The 13576-nt window shown below is 46.1% G+C and overlaps 1 protein-coding gene across 1 annotated transcript in view; it reads left to right on the forward strand.

Moving 5' to 3' along the window:
* M1AP (meiosis 1 associated protein) overlaps window positions 1-12308 on the forward strand; it is a 38685-nt gene extending 26377 nt beyond the window's left edge. Inside the window, exons 5-10 of the mRNA XM_059817653.1 lie at window positions 6289-6462; window positions 7932-8082; window positions 9331-9472; window positions 10038-10244; window positions 11099-11254; window positions 11554-12308. Of these exons, the coding sequence (XP_059673636.1) occupies window positions 6289-6462; window positions 7932-8082; window positions 9331-9472; window positions 10038-10244; window positions 11099-11254; window positions 11554-11694 (971 nt within the window). The 3' untranslated portion in view covers window positions 11695-12308. The remainder of the gene's footprint in view (window positions 1-6288; window positions 6463-7931; window positions 8083-9330; window positions 9473-10037; window positions 10245-11098; window positions 11255-11553) is intronic.
* The last annotated feature ends 1268 nt before the right edge of the window (window positions 12309-13576 follow it).

Consider the following 13576-nt stretch of genomic DNA (forward strand, 5'->3'; position numbering starts at 1 on the left):
CCTTTACCACTAACACTCGAACAGTGAGTCCTAAGGAAGAGGACCAAGGTTCTGTCACTCTGAGGTGACTTTAGAATTAATTTAATATGCCAAAACCACGAGTTACAAAATTGTGGAAGGAACTGTTGCCTGCAGCTCCAAGACTGAGGTATTCTTTAAAAGCATCGATCTTGTCCATATGAAAGAGGACAGTGTTTTGGGTGGCTGCAGATGCTGGCTTCTCAAGTGAGGAGGATTATTGTCAGGACTTTGCATTGAGCTGGTGCTGCACAGAACCCTGCAGGGAGGCCTTGGAAAACTAGACACCGCAGAACGGGAGCTGCTGTGTGCCTCTCGGTCACAAGACTGCTTTGGAGCATGCAAAACCCCACCATATTGTTTTTAAAAGTTAAGTTGTGTAGCCCTTTCACCCAGTAAATGGAATGAAAACATAAAGGGGGACACAAAGGCCATTGAAATTTCAGATGATGACATCTAATTTTCTGAGTTTTCTACTTCTGAGAAGACTCAGATGATGTATTTGCTCTCTAAGAGGAGCACCAGGGGATGGATAGTCCAAATAGTTTGAAAAAGGAGCCCAACTGATTTATGAAGAGGATTTTTTTACCTGTTGGAGCTCCTTTCCTCTGTTTCTGAAAAAAAAAAAATAAAAATCATTGTATTAGGAAAAAAAAATCACAGTAAAGAACATTGAAGTTGCAAGATCTAGCATGCAGGAAGTGCAAGAATTAATGCTGTGTTCAACTGCAGCCCATTTCCCACTACAAAATAAACATTGTGATGCAGCAATTAATTATGAGGTTCATCCCACCATGGGTATTTCTTCCTTTAGTTTGTTTAGTGGCTGTTTGAACCTACTTAAATTTTTAATATCCGGAGCATTGCTGTGACATTGCATCCTGCATTTATATTCGTAGCACGTCAAAAAATCATCTCTTTTTAAATCCTCTGCCTGAGAAATTCATTTTGTGCCCTCTCCATCTCAGCTTATTGGAAGCAAATGACAGTTTCCAATTTATTTTTTCTGTTGTTGTTTTATATAGCTCTACCACAGGCCTCAGACATCTTAAAATATTGTGAATCTGATTAGCCTGAAAAAATGTAACCTATTTGTAATGGCTTTGGTAAATTGGTCTCAAAATCTCTTCTGACATGCTCTAGGGCTTCAATGTTAGATTGCTAGAATTTGAGCTCTTTTCTTGGTTGGCCCTATCGTCCTCTTTTTGAGGTCTTAACAGTTAACAGCCTCTATGTGTACCAATGAGAGTGGAAATATGTTCTGACTGGGTTTCAAGTCTTTGTGCCATGGTAGGCTTCTGTCTTTTTCTGCTGTTCCAGCTGCTGGACCTCATGCCTGCTTTGTAAGGATCAGTTAGCTGTGTCCTGCTAGCCGAACTTCCTCAAAGTTCTTTCATCTCACTGTCCCAGATTTTCAAAAGGGATGGTTTAAATCTGGTCCCCAAATCAAGAAGCTCTCCTGTCCAATGCACCTTTTGACCACACCACACGCTGATTTTTTTATCCAACCATTCTGGGTATTGCTTTCAAAACAGCCTTTCTGTCAGGCAGGAGGGTTGGCAGGAGGCAGCTGTTACTGGCGTCTCTCCCCTTTCTCTTGTACAGATGTGTCTTGGGTATGAAGGGGCTGAGTGCCTCCGTATCGGACTTCTGACATTCACTGTGGTAATCCTTACATGTTCTTCCCTACGCCCAACATTCTGCTTCTCTAGAACCTCCTGTTAAAACATACTTAAAATTAAGGTTTTGTTTCTCTCCTGACTTAGTATCCACGACTCCTGATTTCAAGAAGGAGAACAGGAACATGTTGTTTTCCTAACTTCACCTGTCTCATAAATACATCCACCATCTGTCTGCAATGACCGACCTGGACCTTGGTGGGATAGACCAAAAAGGTCTGTTTGGTGTTTCACCTTTCTTTCCCAGTTAACTTGGATGCATTAATCTTTTCTTTTTAACAGACTGCATGTCATCTTTCCTCTGGGAGATAACTCTCTTGGCCATTATACAACTGGAGTAAAGGATTTTTAATTTTGTCTTTTAAATACTGACAGACTTCAAGAATACGACCTAATTTTGTTCCCTCATAACATGAGGGTACAGTTTTATTAGATTTCTGAATCAAGCCCACAGTTTCTGGAGAATCAAAAACCTTTAGAAAGACATCTAGTTTTAAGGTGAATAAATATGGTGGAGAAGTCTGTTACAGACCAGCAACAGCCACCCAGTAGCATCAATGCCAAGTTTGGAAGCAATAGAAATGTGGACTGACTCTAACAATGAAGAGCTGTAGCTCTTGATTATTACTAGAATTTTTTTTTTCACCCAAGGACCCAAGTTTTGTTACTGGCAGACTCCCTGAAATGAACTAACAGGTAAGTACTCGGGTGTAACAGTGCAGTCAGGCAGTTCTTTTGCATGCAACAGTAGTGCTGAGTTTTATTCTCTCCAAACCTCAAAAGCAAGCCGATAATTTCTTTCACTATGTGTGGTTACACTATTTAAGGTGACACAAAAGTGAAATTTTAAGCACAGTTTGCAAAAATGTTTACAGTATGAGTTAGGTAGTGGTGAACATCATATGTTCTTTTAAATACCTCCAGGGATGGGGAATCAACCACCTCCCTGGGCAGCCTGTTCCAGTGTCTGACAACCCTTTTGGTGGAGAAATTTTTCCTAATATCCAGCCTAAACCTCCCCTGGGGTGACTTGAGGCTGTTTCCTCTTGTCCCATCACTCATCACTCGGGAGAAGAGACCAACACCCACCTCACCACAACCCCCTTTCAGGTAGTTGTAGAGAGCGATGAGGTCTCCCCTCAGCCTCCTCTTCTCCAGACTGAACAACCCCAGCTCCCTCAGCCGCTCCTCATCAGACTTGTGCTCCAGACCCCTCACCAGCTTCATGGCCCTTCTCTGGACACGCTCCAGCACCTCAATGTCCTTCTTGGAGTGAGGGGCCCAAAACTGAACACAGTATTCGAGGTGTGACCTCACCAGCGCCGAGTACAGGGGCACGATCCCCTCCCTGCTCCTGCTGGCCACACCATTTCTGATACAGGCCAGGATGGCGTTGGCCTTCTTGGCCACCTGGGCACACTGCCGGCTCATCTTCAGCCGGCTGTGGATCAACACCCCCAGGTCCTTTTCTGCGGGGCAGCTTTCCAGCCACTCATCCTCCAGCCTGTCGCGTTGCGTGGGGTTGTTGTGACCCAAGTGCAGGACCCGGCACTTGGCCTTCTTGAACCTCACACAATTGGCCTGGGCCCATCGATCCAGCCTGTCCAGATCCCTCTGCAGAGCCTTCCTGCCCTCCAGCAGATCAACACTCCCGCCCAACTTGGTGTCATCTGCAAACTTACTGGGGGTGCACTCGATCCCCTCATCCAGATCATCAATGAAGATATTAAACATGATAACATAAGAATTAATTATTACCTCTTGTCCCTACTGCATTACAAACACTTAAAGCATCTGAGCATTGCCAAACCATTTGCTAATGAAGGTTTGTATTTGTATGTGATATAGATACTGGCCCTATCTATTTTCTGTTTTGGGAAAACAAAAAAACAAGCACTGAAGATAAAGCCCTAATACATTTTTATGAACATAATCCATCTTCTGCAAGTCCCAGGGAACCTTTTTCTATATGTGCTCTGCAGATTGCTGACCAGTAAATGGCTCTGCATATCTGCTCGCCAGGAATTTTAAGACCCGTTGCACAGTAGATGGCATCCCAACCCATTCTTCCTACAAAGGGATAGCAATGAGTGCAGTGAATTTCTTTTTACAATTGCCATGTATTGTGCCAACTTAAGATGTGTAAGTGGCTACTTACCTATTACAGAAGAGAAACTAAAAAAATAGGAAAATATTTACTGAGGAAAGGACTAAAACATTTACCAGCCCCAAAACACTGTCTCTCAAAACACAGGTAATTCCCCTTGTCACCTGTGTATACACTATTTGCAAAGCAAATCCATGCATTTCCTGGTGCTTTGTCTTCCGAACTGTTAACGCCATCTTCAGCGCATATCCCGGAGAGAAACCTAAGTCTAAAAAAAGTAGGGAGTGCACCACAGCTGAAACACAACCAGCATGCTCTCCAGGTGCATTAGTGCATTCTGCAGGGAAATGAGAGCAAGACTCCTAGCATCAGGGCAAGTGACTGACAGCGGCAATAGCTTTGTGCTTGAAGAACAGTCTGCAGAGAGAAGCAGAGCATTCCCTTCCACCAGAGTATCCTCCAGCAGTGCTCTATGGGGGAGAAAGCCATGTTCCTGTAAGCCTCAGAGAAGACTGGGGTAAGGCATGATAGCAGTCTTAAGATACATTTTTAAAAGCTGCTACAAAACTAAGGGAATAATCAGTTTACTATACAGATTTGGGAAGAATGAAAAAAAAAAAAAAAAAGAAATGTCCTTGCAGCCAAGGAATAAACTGCCCAGGGAGGTGGTGGAGTCACCGTCCCTGGAGGTATTCAAGGAACGTGTGGACGTGGCATTGTGCGACATGGCTTAATGGGCATGGTGGTGGGTTTTTTTGGTTGATGGTTGGACTTAATCATCTTACAGGTCTTTTCCAACCTTAGTGATTCTGTGATTCTGTGACAGTCAGACCAGACATTAAGAAGGAAAGGCTTTCAGTAGCAAGAACAGCGTGAAGGACCTCCCGCTGCAAGTAGGAGCTGATTCTGCTTTGCTGCAGGGGCACAACCTACATGATCTCAATGCCTTCCTCAAGGCTGGAAGGTGGAAACAATTAGAAAGTATGTCCTGCTGTGATGGCCATACTACAAAAAGTGTGTTTGCAAGTTGCAGACCATTTGAAGAATGACAATCATTATATTAGCCCGAAATTATTTGCCATGCTGAGGGACATAAATGAATTTCTGTCCTTTTTTTTTTTTTTTTTTAAATGTAGGAGTGGATGCATAGTGTCATTTTTGCAAACTGTAAGTACTAATGCATAAAGAAAGGATTTCTCATTGCAGATGGATGTAGCACTGTGTTTTAGTCCCCAGCTGGCCTGGTAAACATATTGGGAAAAAAAAAGGCTATTTCTGCTATGTATTCATCTTCTCAGAATACCTGTTTCACATCCTACCTGTATGGCGACCCTATTAATGCTGCCAGGCTGTCCGTTCCGTCTGTGTTTACAAATGGGTACATTACATGTCCTACGCATTTTGCAAATTGCTCATCAAATTTTTTTTTTTTTCACTTTTACCTATTTTTTAAAAAATGTATTTAATCTGCTAGACTTTATGCTAGCTTCCTGTTTGGATGCACCTTTGAGTTATTATTTGAAGGTGTTTTGGGGTTTTTTTTGGTGAGGGTTTAACCTTGTTTATGACCTCCCTAGCTCTGCTGTCCAGCCTAGCCTACGTTTCTCCATTCCTAAACGTTGTAGCTGTACCATATACACCTCCAACATGGTAGCTTAAATATTTGCTATGTCCTTGCAAACATTTTTACTTTCTCCTTTTAATTTCTTTTTAACAAGTCTCTACATTTTACGCATTTCACTTGTTTGAAATGAAATGTAACAGTGGTGGATAGTTTTGACTGTTGTATCTGGAAGGATGTTCTACTGTGGGATTGCTGTTACCAAGCAGCACTTCAACAGTCATGTGTTGAAACATGTCCTCTGTGTTGGTCAGGTCCAGGTCAAGTTTTGCATCTGTTCCTCTCAGGTCTGTGACTAGCTGCTCCTTTAAACACATGTTGAGGATGTTTAGCAATTTAGTCATGGAGCCAGACTGCAAAGTAACATTCATCTTTTGTATGCGGAGTGGTACTTTTCCATCACTACTACAAAATTCCCCATCAGTATAGCATTTCAGTTTTGCAGTCTGTCTGATTTCTCATAGCATCACGTATCCAGTGTCCCTTGCCTAGGGAAAAGGAGGAAATGGTTTAAAATAGTGAGAAGAGTCTCTGAGGCCAGTGCTAAGGTGACCACAGCAGAGGATGGTTTGCATCAGTCACAGCTTGTCCTCTGAAGACGACAGTAGCCAGTCCACCCACCCCATTGATGAGAAGGGTGTTGGTGTGGCTGTGGAGCAGCTCAGCTTCTAGCAATGTCCTTTTAAGAGGGCTGGCAGGCATCACAGTGCTGTGCTGTGATTTACATGGTAGTGGCTTCTGAAGCACTTCTTATGTGAAAGCACTTGAGGGACTAAGGAGGTGTAGTGTAGTGGAATATGCAAAAGAATATTCTTTTCTATGGCTGAAAATATTCGTGCTTTTTCACCTTTTTTTTCCTGCAGACGTTGCAATACTGGGAATGGACATCGATGTGCAAACCATAGAGGACAATGTCATCAGCTTGGAGATGCTGTTTAAAACATGGCTACATGACTATAGCACAGAGAGAGAACACCTCCATCTCCTCCTTCCATCAGGAGGCTTCAGCCATGCCACTGCACCCAAGACCACCCTAAGTATTTCATTTTCTCTCCCCCTCTGCAGGGAGCTCCTAAATCCCTCAGCCTTAAAGATTACCCAGGCCTGTCCTATGGGCATGTTCCCTCACATTGAGAAACCCAAGGAAGGTCTCGGGGGGATTTTGAAGGCTGCCTGGAGTTTCTGCTGTCTCAGGCTGAGAGGGGCCGTTTGCTTAGAATACTTCTAGGTTGCTGTCATGTCCTGTGGCTGCTGATGCTGTAATTCATTTCCATTCTGCAGCAAAAATGTGCCTTGAAGAGTATGTGAATTTATAGCCACTCGGTCAAGGTAACTTAGTAACTCACATACTAAGAGCCAAGGACCTTCTGGCTCAGTTGTATAGCCCTAAAAATTGTATTCCTTGTGTTTGATACTAAAAGCCTGTGCCAGAGCTGCACTTAAGTAAAGGCTGTCTTACAAAGGGACTTGGCTTGTATTATGTCTAATGATATAGCACTAAAATAGCTAATGTTCTAGCTGGAGCTGCCAACAGTTATTACAATGCATGGGAAAATTTATAAGGAATATGTAATTTTTTTTCCTTTACTAGTCTAAGTCCAAATCCCTAATCCATCTTTGGGTGAGCACTGAAAACACCAACAGACATAGCTGTTTCCTGTAAGTTGTTTTTAACTGTATTGTCATCATTGCACTGCCATGGGAATCTGCACATGCAGTTGCAGCAATCCCCTTTCCATGCCACTCCAACATGGTACTCACGTGCAGCTTCCCATTGCCATCGCAGCAGAAGCACGCTTGTTTTCTTCTGGTGATCCACAGGCCAGTTCCAGACTGGAGACAAAGCTCGTATAGAGTTGCTGGTGGCTTTGGCAGATGTGCTCCACAGCAAGCAGATCAGAAAGCCTGGTGTGACTTTTTATTTATGTAGTAGCTACCACAGCAGCCTCCAGACCAGCACAGGCAATTATGGTATTTTGTTAAAGGTGGATTTTCCTTTGTCATAACATTGAATTTCATACTTGATGCATTGTCTTCTTATAGCTAGCAAGACAAACCAAGTTACACTGCAGTCAGTTTTTTTCACCTTCCCACACTCAAGAAATCTGGAGAAGGCCAGAGAAATTGTATGCAGCTATATAGCGTATTATACCACAGTTAGTGTCATCAGTGTGCTGGGGTTTGCTGGCAGGAAATGTGTGGCCCTGAACCCGGTGTGGCATTGGGAAAGGAGCTTCTGCTCCCTCTACAGCTGGCTACTCATTGCCGCAACTGGAACTTGCCTGCCCAGTTACCAATCCTTTCGTAACATGCCAAGCATGTGTGTAAAATGGGGATAGATTGTTGCCTTGTGTCAGTGGCTTTAGCCTTGTTCTTCCCTTAATAGTTGCTGTTGCTAGAAAACATTAACTTAGTATTCGTAGGTGCTTTGAGCATGTCATGTGCTAAACGGTGCCATTTCCAGCAATCTAAACCAATCTTCTCCTCTAAACCACACTTCTCCTAGTGTGTCTGAAGTGCGATTTGCAGGAGCGATTGCTTGACCCAGCTCTACTTTCTGGGACCGTTGATGGCACCATGAGAGCAGCAGATTTGAATTCACCCAGCCAGATGGCAGCCTGGCCAGCTACTGAGCTGTATAAACTCCAGGTTGTAAAGTAAGTGTTGTTACATGCTTTGTGCTTGGTAACTGGAAGGCTGGTGTAATAGCAGCCTTCATTCTTTCTGTTCAATTCACTTAGGACCTAGTTACATCACCGTAAAGCGCTGGGGGACTCAAAGTGCTAGTGAGCAAAATTCTGATGTGAGATACCCTCAACTGCCATAACTCTTAGTGTTATGGAACAGGACATCCCACACACGCAGACGGGAGTGCAGACTCAAAAACGGTGTTACCATGACACGAACACTTTATGAGTGTAACACCATAGGTGTTATTCACGCAACAGTTGTTTTCCTCCAGTGTGAAGTTCTGTAGATTGCAGCCATTGCTCCATATATAATTCTGCTGTTCTTTCACTACCTCAGAATCACTATCACAGAATCCCTAAGGTTGGAAAAGACCTGTAAGATCATCAAGTCCAACCTCATGAGGCCACAGCAATTAACTGGATGTCAGAGCCTGAGCTAACTAGTTGACTAGTAGTAAAAAAGCAAGCAAAGCCTCATAGTGCTGTGTGACTTCACGTAAGAATTTATTCACTTTCCCGTCAGCAGTCTATGGCTGGTAAGCACAGAGCATAACAAGAAGAGTGATGCTCTCTAGTGTCTTTTCTGAGGTTTATTTATAGGAAAAAATTTGTGCAATTTCTGAACTATACAGTTGTTCTTAAAATGATTCTCAGCCTGTCAGTAGCTGAAGAGCACTCAGTAATTGTGCATAAATGGCCCACAGCCAAAGCAGTGAAGCTGCTTAATAATTCCCTGGCATGAAGCCGAAGCGTGCTATGGGCAGGCAATGTCAAGCACTGTAAAGTCTGTAGTGGTGTTTGTGGTGAGATGTTGGCTCTGTGCAGGAGTAGAGCACGTGTCAGTTTGAAGAATAAGCACAATCCAGTAAAAATCACTTAGGAAGAGATGTAATTGCCTGGCTGAGATACTGCTCAAGAGGCCATATTAACAACCTGTTTTGTATACAAAATGAAGATTGGATTTGCTTCTTGGCATGCTCTTGTCAATGCAGACACAAGGGAGTCTGGAAATCAGCAAGAAAGCTTCTTTTCACTGCAGTTGGACTTTTCTGCAAGGTTTCATAGTTACAGGCCACAGCAATACAGACATTAAGTGCTTGTAGCAGTATTGCAGCTCATACCGCGGTAACCACTTGAGCTAGTCGTCTCCTGGTAGAGTCTTCTGGCTGGTTTCCTGTTGGCTGTGCTTCACTAACATGAGCTGTGTATTTGCAGGGCTCTGAAGTCTGAAGGGGTCTGTGAGTCTGTGGTGTATGGACTGCCCTTCATCATCAGGCCCACAAGCTGCTGGCAGCTAGACTGGGATGACCTGGAGACAAACCAGCACAGCTTCCATGCTCTATGTCGTAGTCTTCTGGTGAGTGTGTGAAAATTGCAGTTTCCTGGGGAGGGATTGCCATAGAAAGGAATAGTTAGTGCACATCTAGTAAGATCTGTCTAGCCTGCACCAGAAAACATGTTTCAAAAGCTGCAGCTTCATCTCATGGGCCAGAGCTGGGCTTGTAAAACCTTCCAGCCAATGCATCCGCTGGAAAGGTGCTACAGCACATCAAACCTTAGAGAAGCCTCTCTAGCATATCAGAAATCCAGTGTTTGGAGGCATGAAGTGCAAAAGTCAGGGTTGCAGTTAGACTTGCATCTTTGTGAAAATAATTAACCAAGGCTTGGGATGTGGAGGACTTTCCATTGCTGATAAGTCGTAAAGCAAAATTGGATGTTTTTCTTAAGAATTGTCTTGCATTCAATTAAAAAAACCCCAAAACCCAAACAGCATACTATTCTCAACCATAATGCAGAATAGTGTTCTTATTCTGATGCGTATGAATGTCTCTGCTCCTGAACCCAGCAGCCCCTACAGTGAAAGTGCTGAAGGAAGTGGCTGTTGCCCATTGTTCACATCGGTTTTGGCTTTTGCCATTTAGCAAAGGAAGTGGATGCTTTTGGCCAAACGTGAGCCACGGAACGTTAGTCCAAACTGGAACATCACAGTGCATTCCTACTACATCATTGTCCCTTCTGACTCTGCCACTCTACTTGTCAAAGCAGTCGCCATCAGAGAGCTCTTGCTGCCGTCAACCTTCCCAGCCCTTCTTGCTGAACATCCTGAGGGAGTGCATGCCCCTATAGAGGTAAGTCATTGACAGCCCTGCCCAATCTCTGTGGAAAGGATCCCAGTTGTACAAACAGGGATCAGAGTAATGATCAGCCTTTATGCACGGGACATGCAGCTGCTGCTGAAGATGTAACTATCTCCCTCACTGCCAGGGAACATGGATCTCCTCAGACTGCAGAGAGAGGTGCTTTAGGCGTACGATAAATCACTACATAAAGTGTCTCTGTTTCTTCCAATAGATTCAGGCTTCTTCATCTCCTATTGTGCATCTGTATGTTCTTCTCCTGAGTTGTCTGCCTCTGCTTCAGGTGATGCCAGGAAGGGCAAAGCCCTCACTATAGGTCTTAGCAGATGAGCAGAGGAGGAAAGAGCTGTGAAAATGTCTAGTGACAGCTGGAATATGATGGAGCACTCCAGAACTTCTTTCTAGCAGCCAGTATAGCCTACAGCTTTCTTCACGGACAGCAAATGCCTGTCCTTTGGAGCAATGTTGCATGTCCATTGGGGGGACAGGGAAGAGGCCTTATGAAGCAGAGCTGAGGGTGACGGTGTCCAGACAGGGTGCTCCAGCTTCTTGGCTGATTCTGGGCATGGGGGAGGATAGGGCCGCATCCTGCAAGGGAATGCTTAAATCCATTGAGAGCTGGTTGCAGATGCCTCTTGTTCTACACACAGCTAAGAGCGGTTCTTGTGGGTAGCAGCACAGCCAAAGATCCCTTCTCCCATCACCGCAGGGTGGCATGGAGTGTCTGTAACACTCAGCCCCGTAAAAAAAGCCCTCAACACTAACAACAAAAAACGCCAAGCAAACCCCACAGCCTCTACCTGTCACATCGCATAGCCACTAGGTTCTTTCTTCTGTCTGAGCAGAGTGCCCTGAACAGCTTGGAAGTGGAAGTTGCTTATAACCCCTTGCATGTAAAAAGCAACCTCTACAAATACCTGAAGAGTGTGTTGTACAAACCTCTGCACAGGCAGCAGGCCCAGCCCAGGGACCAGCGACCAGAGCGGCATCAACCCAAACAGGTACGTCTCTTGCCTTTGATCAGCCTAGGTAGTCTCTGTTCTGCCCTTCTGGTCTGCTTCCTGCAGAAGGGCTGAGGGCAGCTCCCTGATACCCCAGCGGTACAGGGAAGGCAGCATACAGCAGGGGCAACATTCACTTGCAGCTGGCAGGGCAGAGGGATGGGTGTAGCATAAGCTCATGCAGTTGAGGAGAGGGATGCTGAACAGCTGGCACACGCAGACACATCGGACAGTGTGCTGTTGGACAAGCCAGTGCCTCCTTCCACAAGGTGCATTCATATTTTGTCCCTGTATTGCAGCATCAGAGCAGAGCCAAAGCCACGGTGGCGCCCCTTCTGATGGCTGCTTCTCCTGTCCAAGTGTTCAGACCAGCGGCAGTGAGGAGAGATTCCTGTGAGCGCTCCCTGCTCCCCAAAGAGTACGATGAGTTCCTGCAGTGAACCCCAGGGCACTGCTCAAGTGCAGTCACAGCTTGGCTTCTTGCTCGGCTGCCAAGTCGTACGCACCGGGCCGGAAGCGGTCAGGCAAGACACTAAGCTTGGCCTTGGGCAGACAGGCACTTCCCATCGTTTGTTCCTCCTTGTTTTATGGTTTTGTTAGTCACTGAGTCAGTCTGCAGGAAGCCTGCTACTCTGGGGCCCTCTGTCCAGAGATTCAGCTATCCCCTGCAACACCCCGTATTTCCCATTCTTGTCAGCACACATCACCAGCATGCCTCAAATTTTGGTTTCTGAGACTAGGCTAGTGCAGGCCACAAACCACAGATTGCTGTCAGCGGGTGCAGAAAAGCTGCAAGCAGGGCAGTGAGGAAGCCAGACAGATTCATAAAGTAGGCAGTAATGTCAAGCTGCCCTCATCCTACAGGAGCGGCTTCAGCAGGGTGTTTGAACAGGCATAAAACAGGGCTTTTGAATTTAATCTTAAAGCCCAGAATGCTGCCCTCCTGAGAGCAACACTACCCATGATGCTGATTTGCTTGCTTCCATAACCGGTCTCGCTGTCCAACACCCCAGCTCATGATGGCGTTTGTAGCAAGTGCCAAGCCAGCTGTAATGCCCTGGCTGGCTCCTGCGCAGCGACAGTTCACCGCAGCTGGAGCTGCAGCACAGCACCGTTCTCCCAGCCAACTGCTGCTTGGATGCTCTCCTCCTTATGGCCCGTCTGTGCCTATGGGGCTGTTCTGCAAGCCAACACAGCAAGTACTTCTTGGCAGGATTCAGAAGATGGGGGGAGTTGGCCTGCAGCTTGCCAGAGAGCTTCTGCCCGGTGCTTGCACAGATGCTAGCCCGCTTTTCAGTGCAGACGTAGGACACCTGCCCCTGGCAGGGCAGGAGCTGAGGGCAGCTCGACTGAGCCAAGGTGGAGAGGGCTCACCGGGCTTCCTGGATGCCGAGCACTGGCAAGGGTTTGTGTTTGACTTACTTTGTTCCGACAAGCTGTTTCGAAATAAAGTTATCCACCATAATGTTCACTTACTGCCTCTAGTTTGTAATGTGTACGGTATGCAGCAATCCCAGCGCTGACCCGTACTTCCTGAGAAAGAGCTGCAGTTGACCAAGGGCACGATGCAAACACCATGCTCCCGGGGGGACTGCTACAGCAGGAGAGCAGAGCCGTCTCTTTTCCCTGGGATCCCAGCTCAGCAACAGGCCCTGCTAGCCACCCAGGGCACGGACCTGCTCTTCCCGTGCCCTAGCAGCACTCCATGCCTGGCAGGAGGCTGCATCTCGGGCAGCTGCTTGGGGTAAGGTGTCAAGGGCAGGTACCTTGAGGACAGGGCAGACACCCCTGCAGGCACAGGGATATGGGTTTGTTAGCGTGTGCAAGCTGGTGGCTAATCCCGGCCTGTCTGTAACGAGCTCGCAGCGTGAGGAACTTGGGAAGGCGCAGCAGCAAAGGGCAGTGATGCACATACAAATGGCCCAGCCTGGGGCATGCAAACCAGACCCTAGGAAAATGACAAAATCAGGCAGGCTGGGGGTGGGGATGACGGTGGATTAGCTTGACTGAACTGATGACGCAGGTGGAAATTACTTTGGCAACCATATCATAAATACCAAACCGGGGTACAAAGTCAACGAAAACACCTTGCTGATGGGAAGGGGTAAACAGGGGCTTGTGATTTATTGCTGGTAGAAGGAAGCTGCTAAAGGGGAAACTTGTGAAGACGGAAAAGGGACTATAAGGGGAAAGCAAATCCCAAAACTGGGGCTGTTTGGGGGTCCCTGTTGAAAAGCCCTCCACCTGATCACCACAGCGTGAAGCAGGGCAGTAACTGTGCTGTTGTTCTGACCAACTCTTGACAGCCAGAGGGAACTGGGG

Source organism: Gavia stellata, chromosome 5 (genome assembly GCF_030936135.1).
Source record: "Gavia stellata isolate bGavSte3 chromosome 5, bGavSte3.hap2, whole genome shotgun sequence".
In the NCBI taxonomy this organism is placed as follows: domain Eukaryota; kingdom Metazoa; phylum Chordata; class Aves; order Gaviiformes; family Gaviidae; genus Gavia; species Gavia stellata.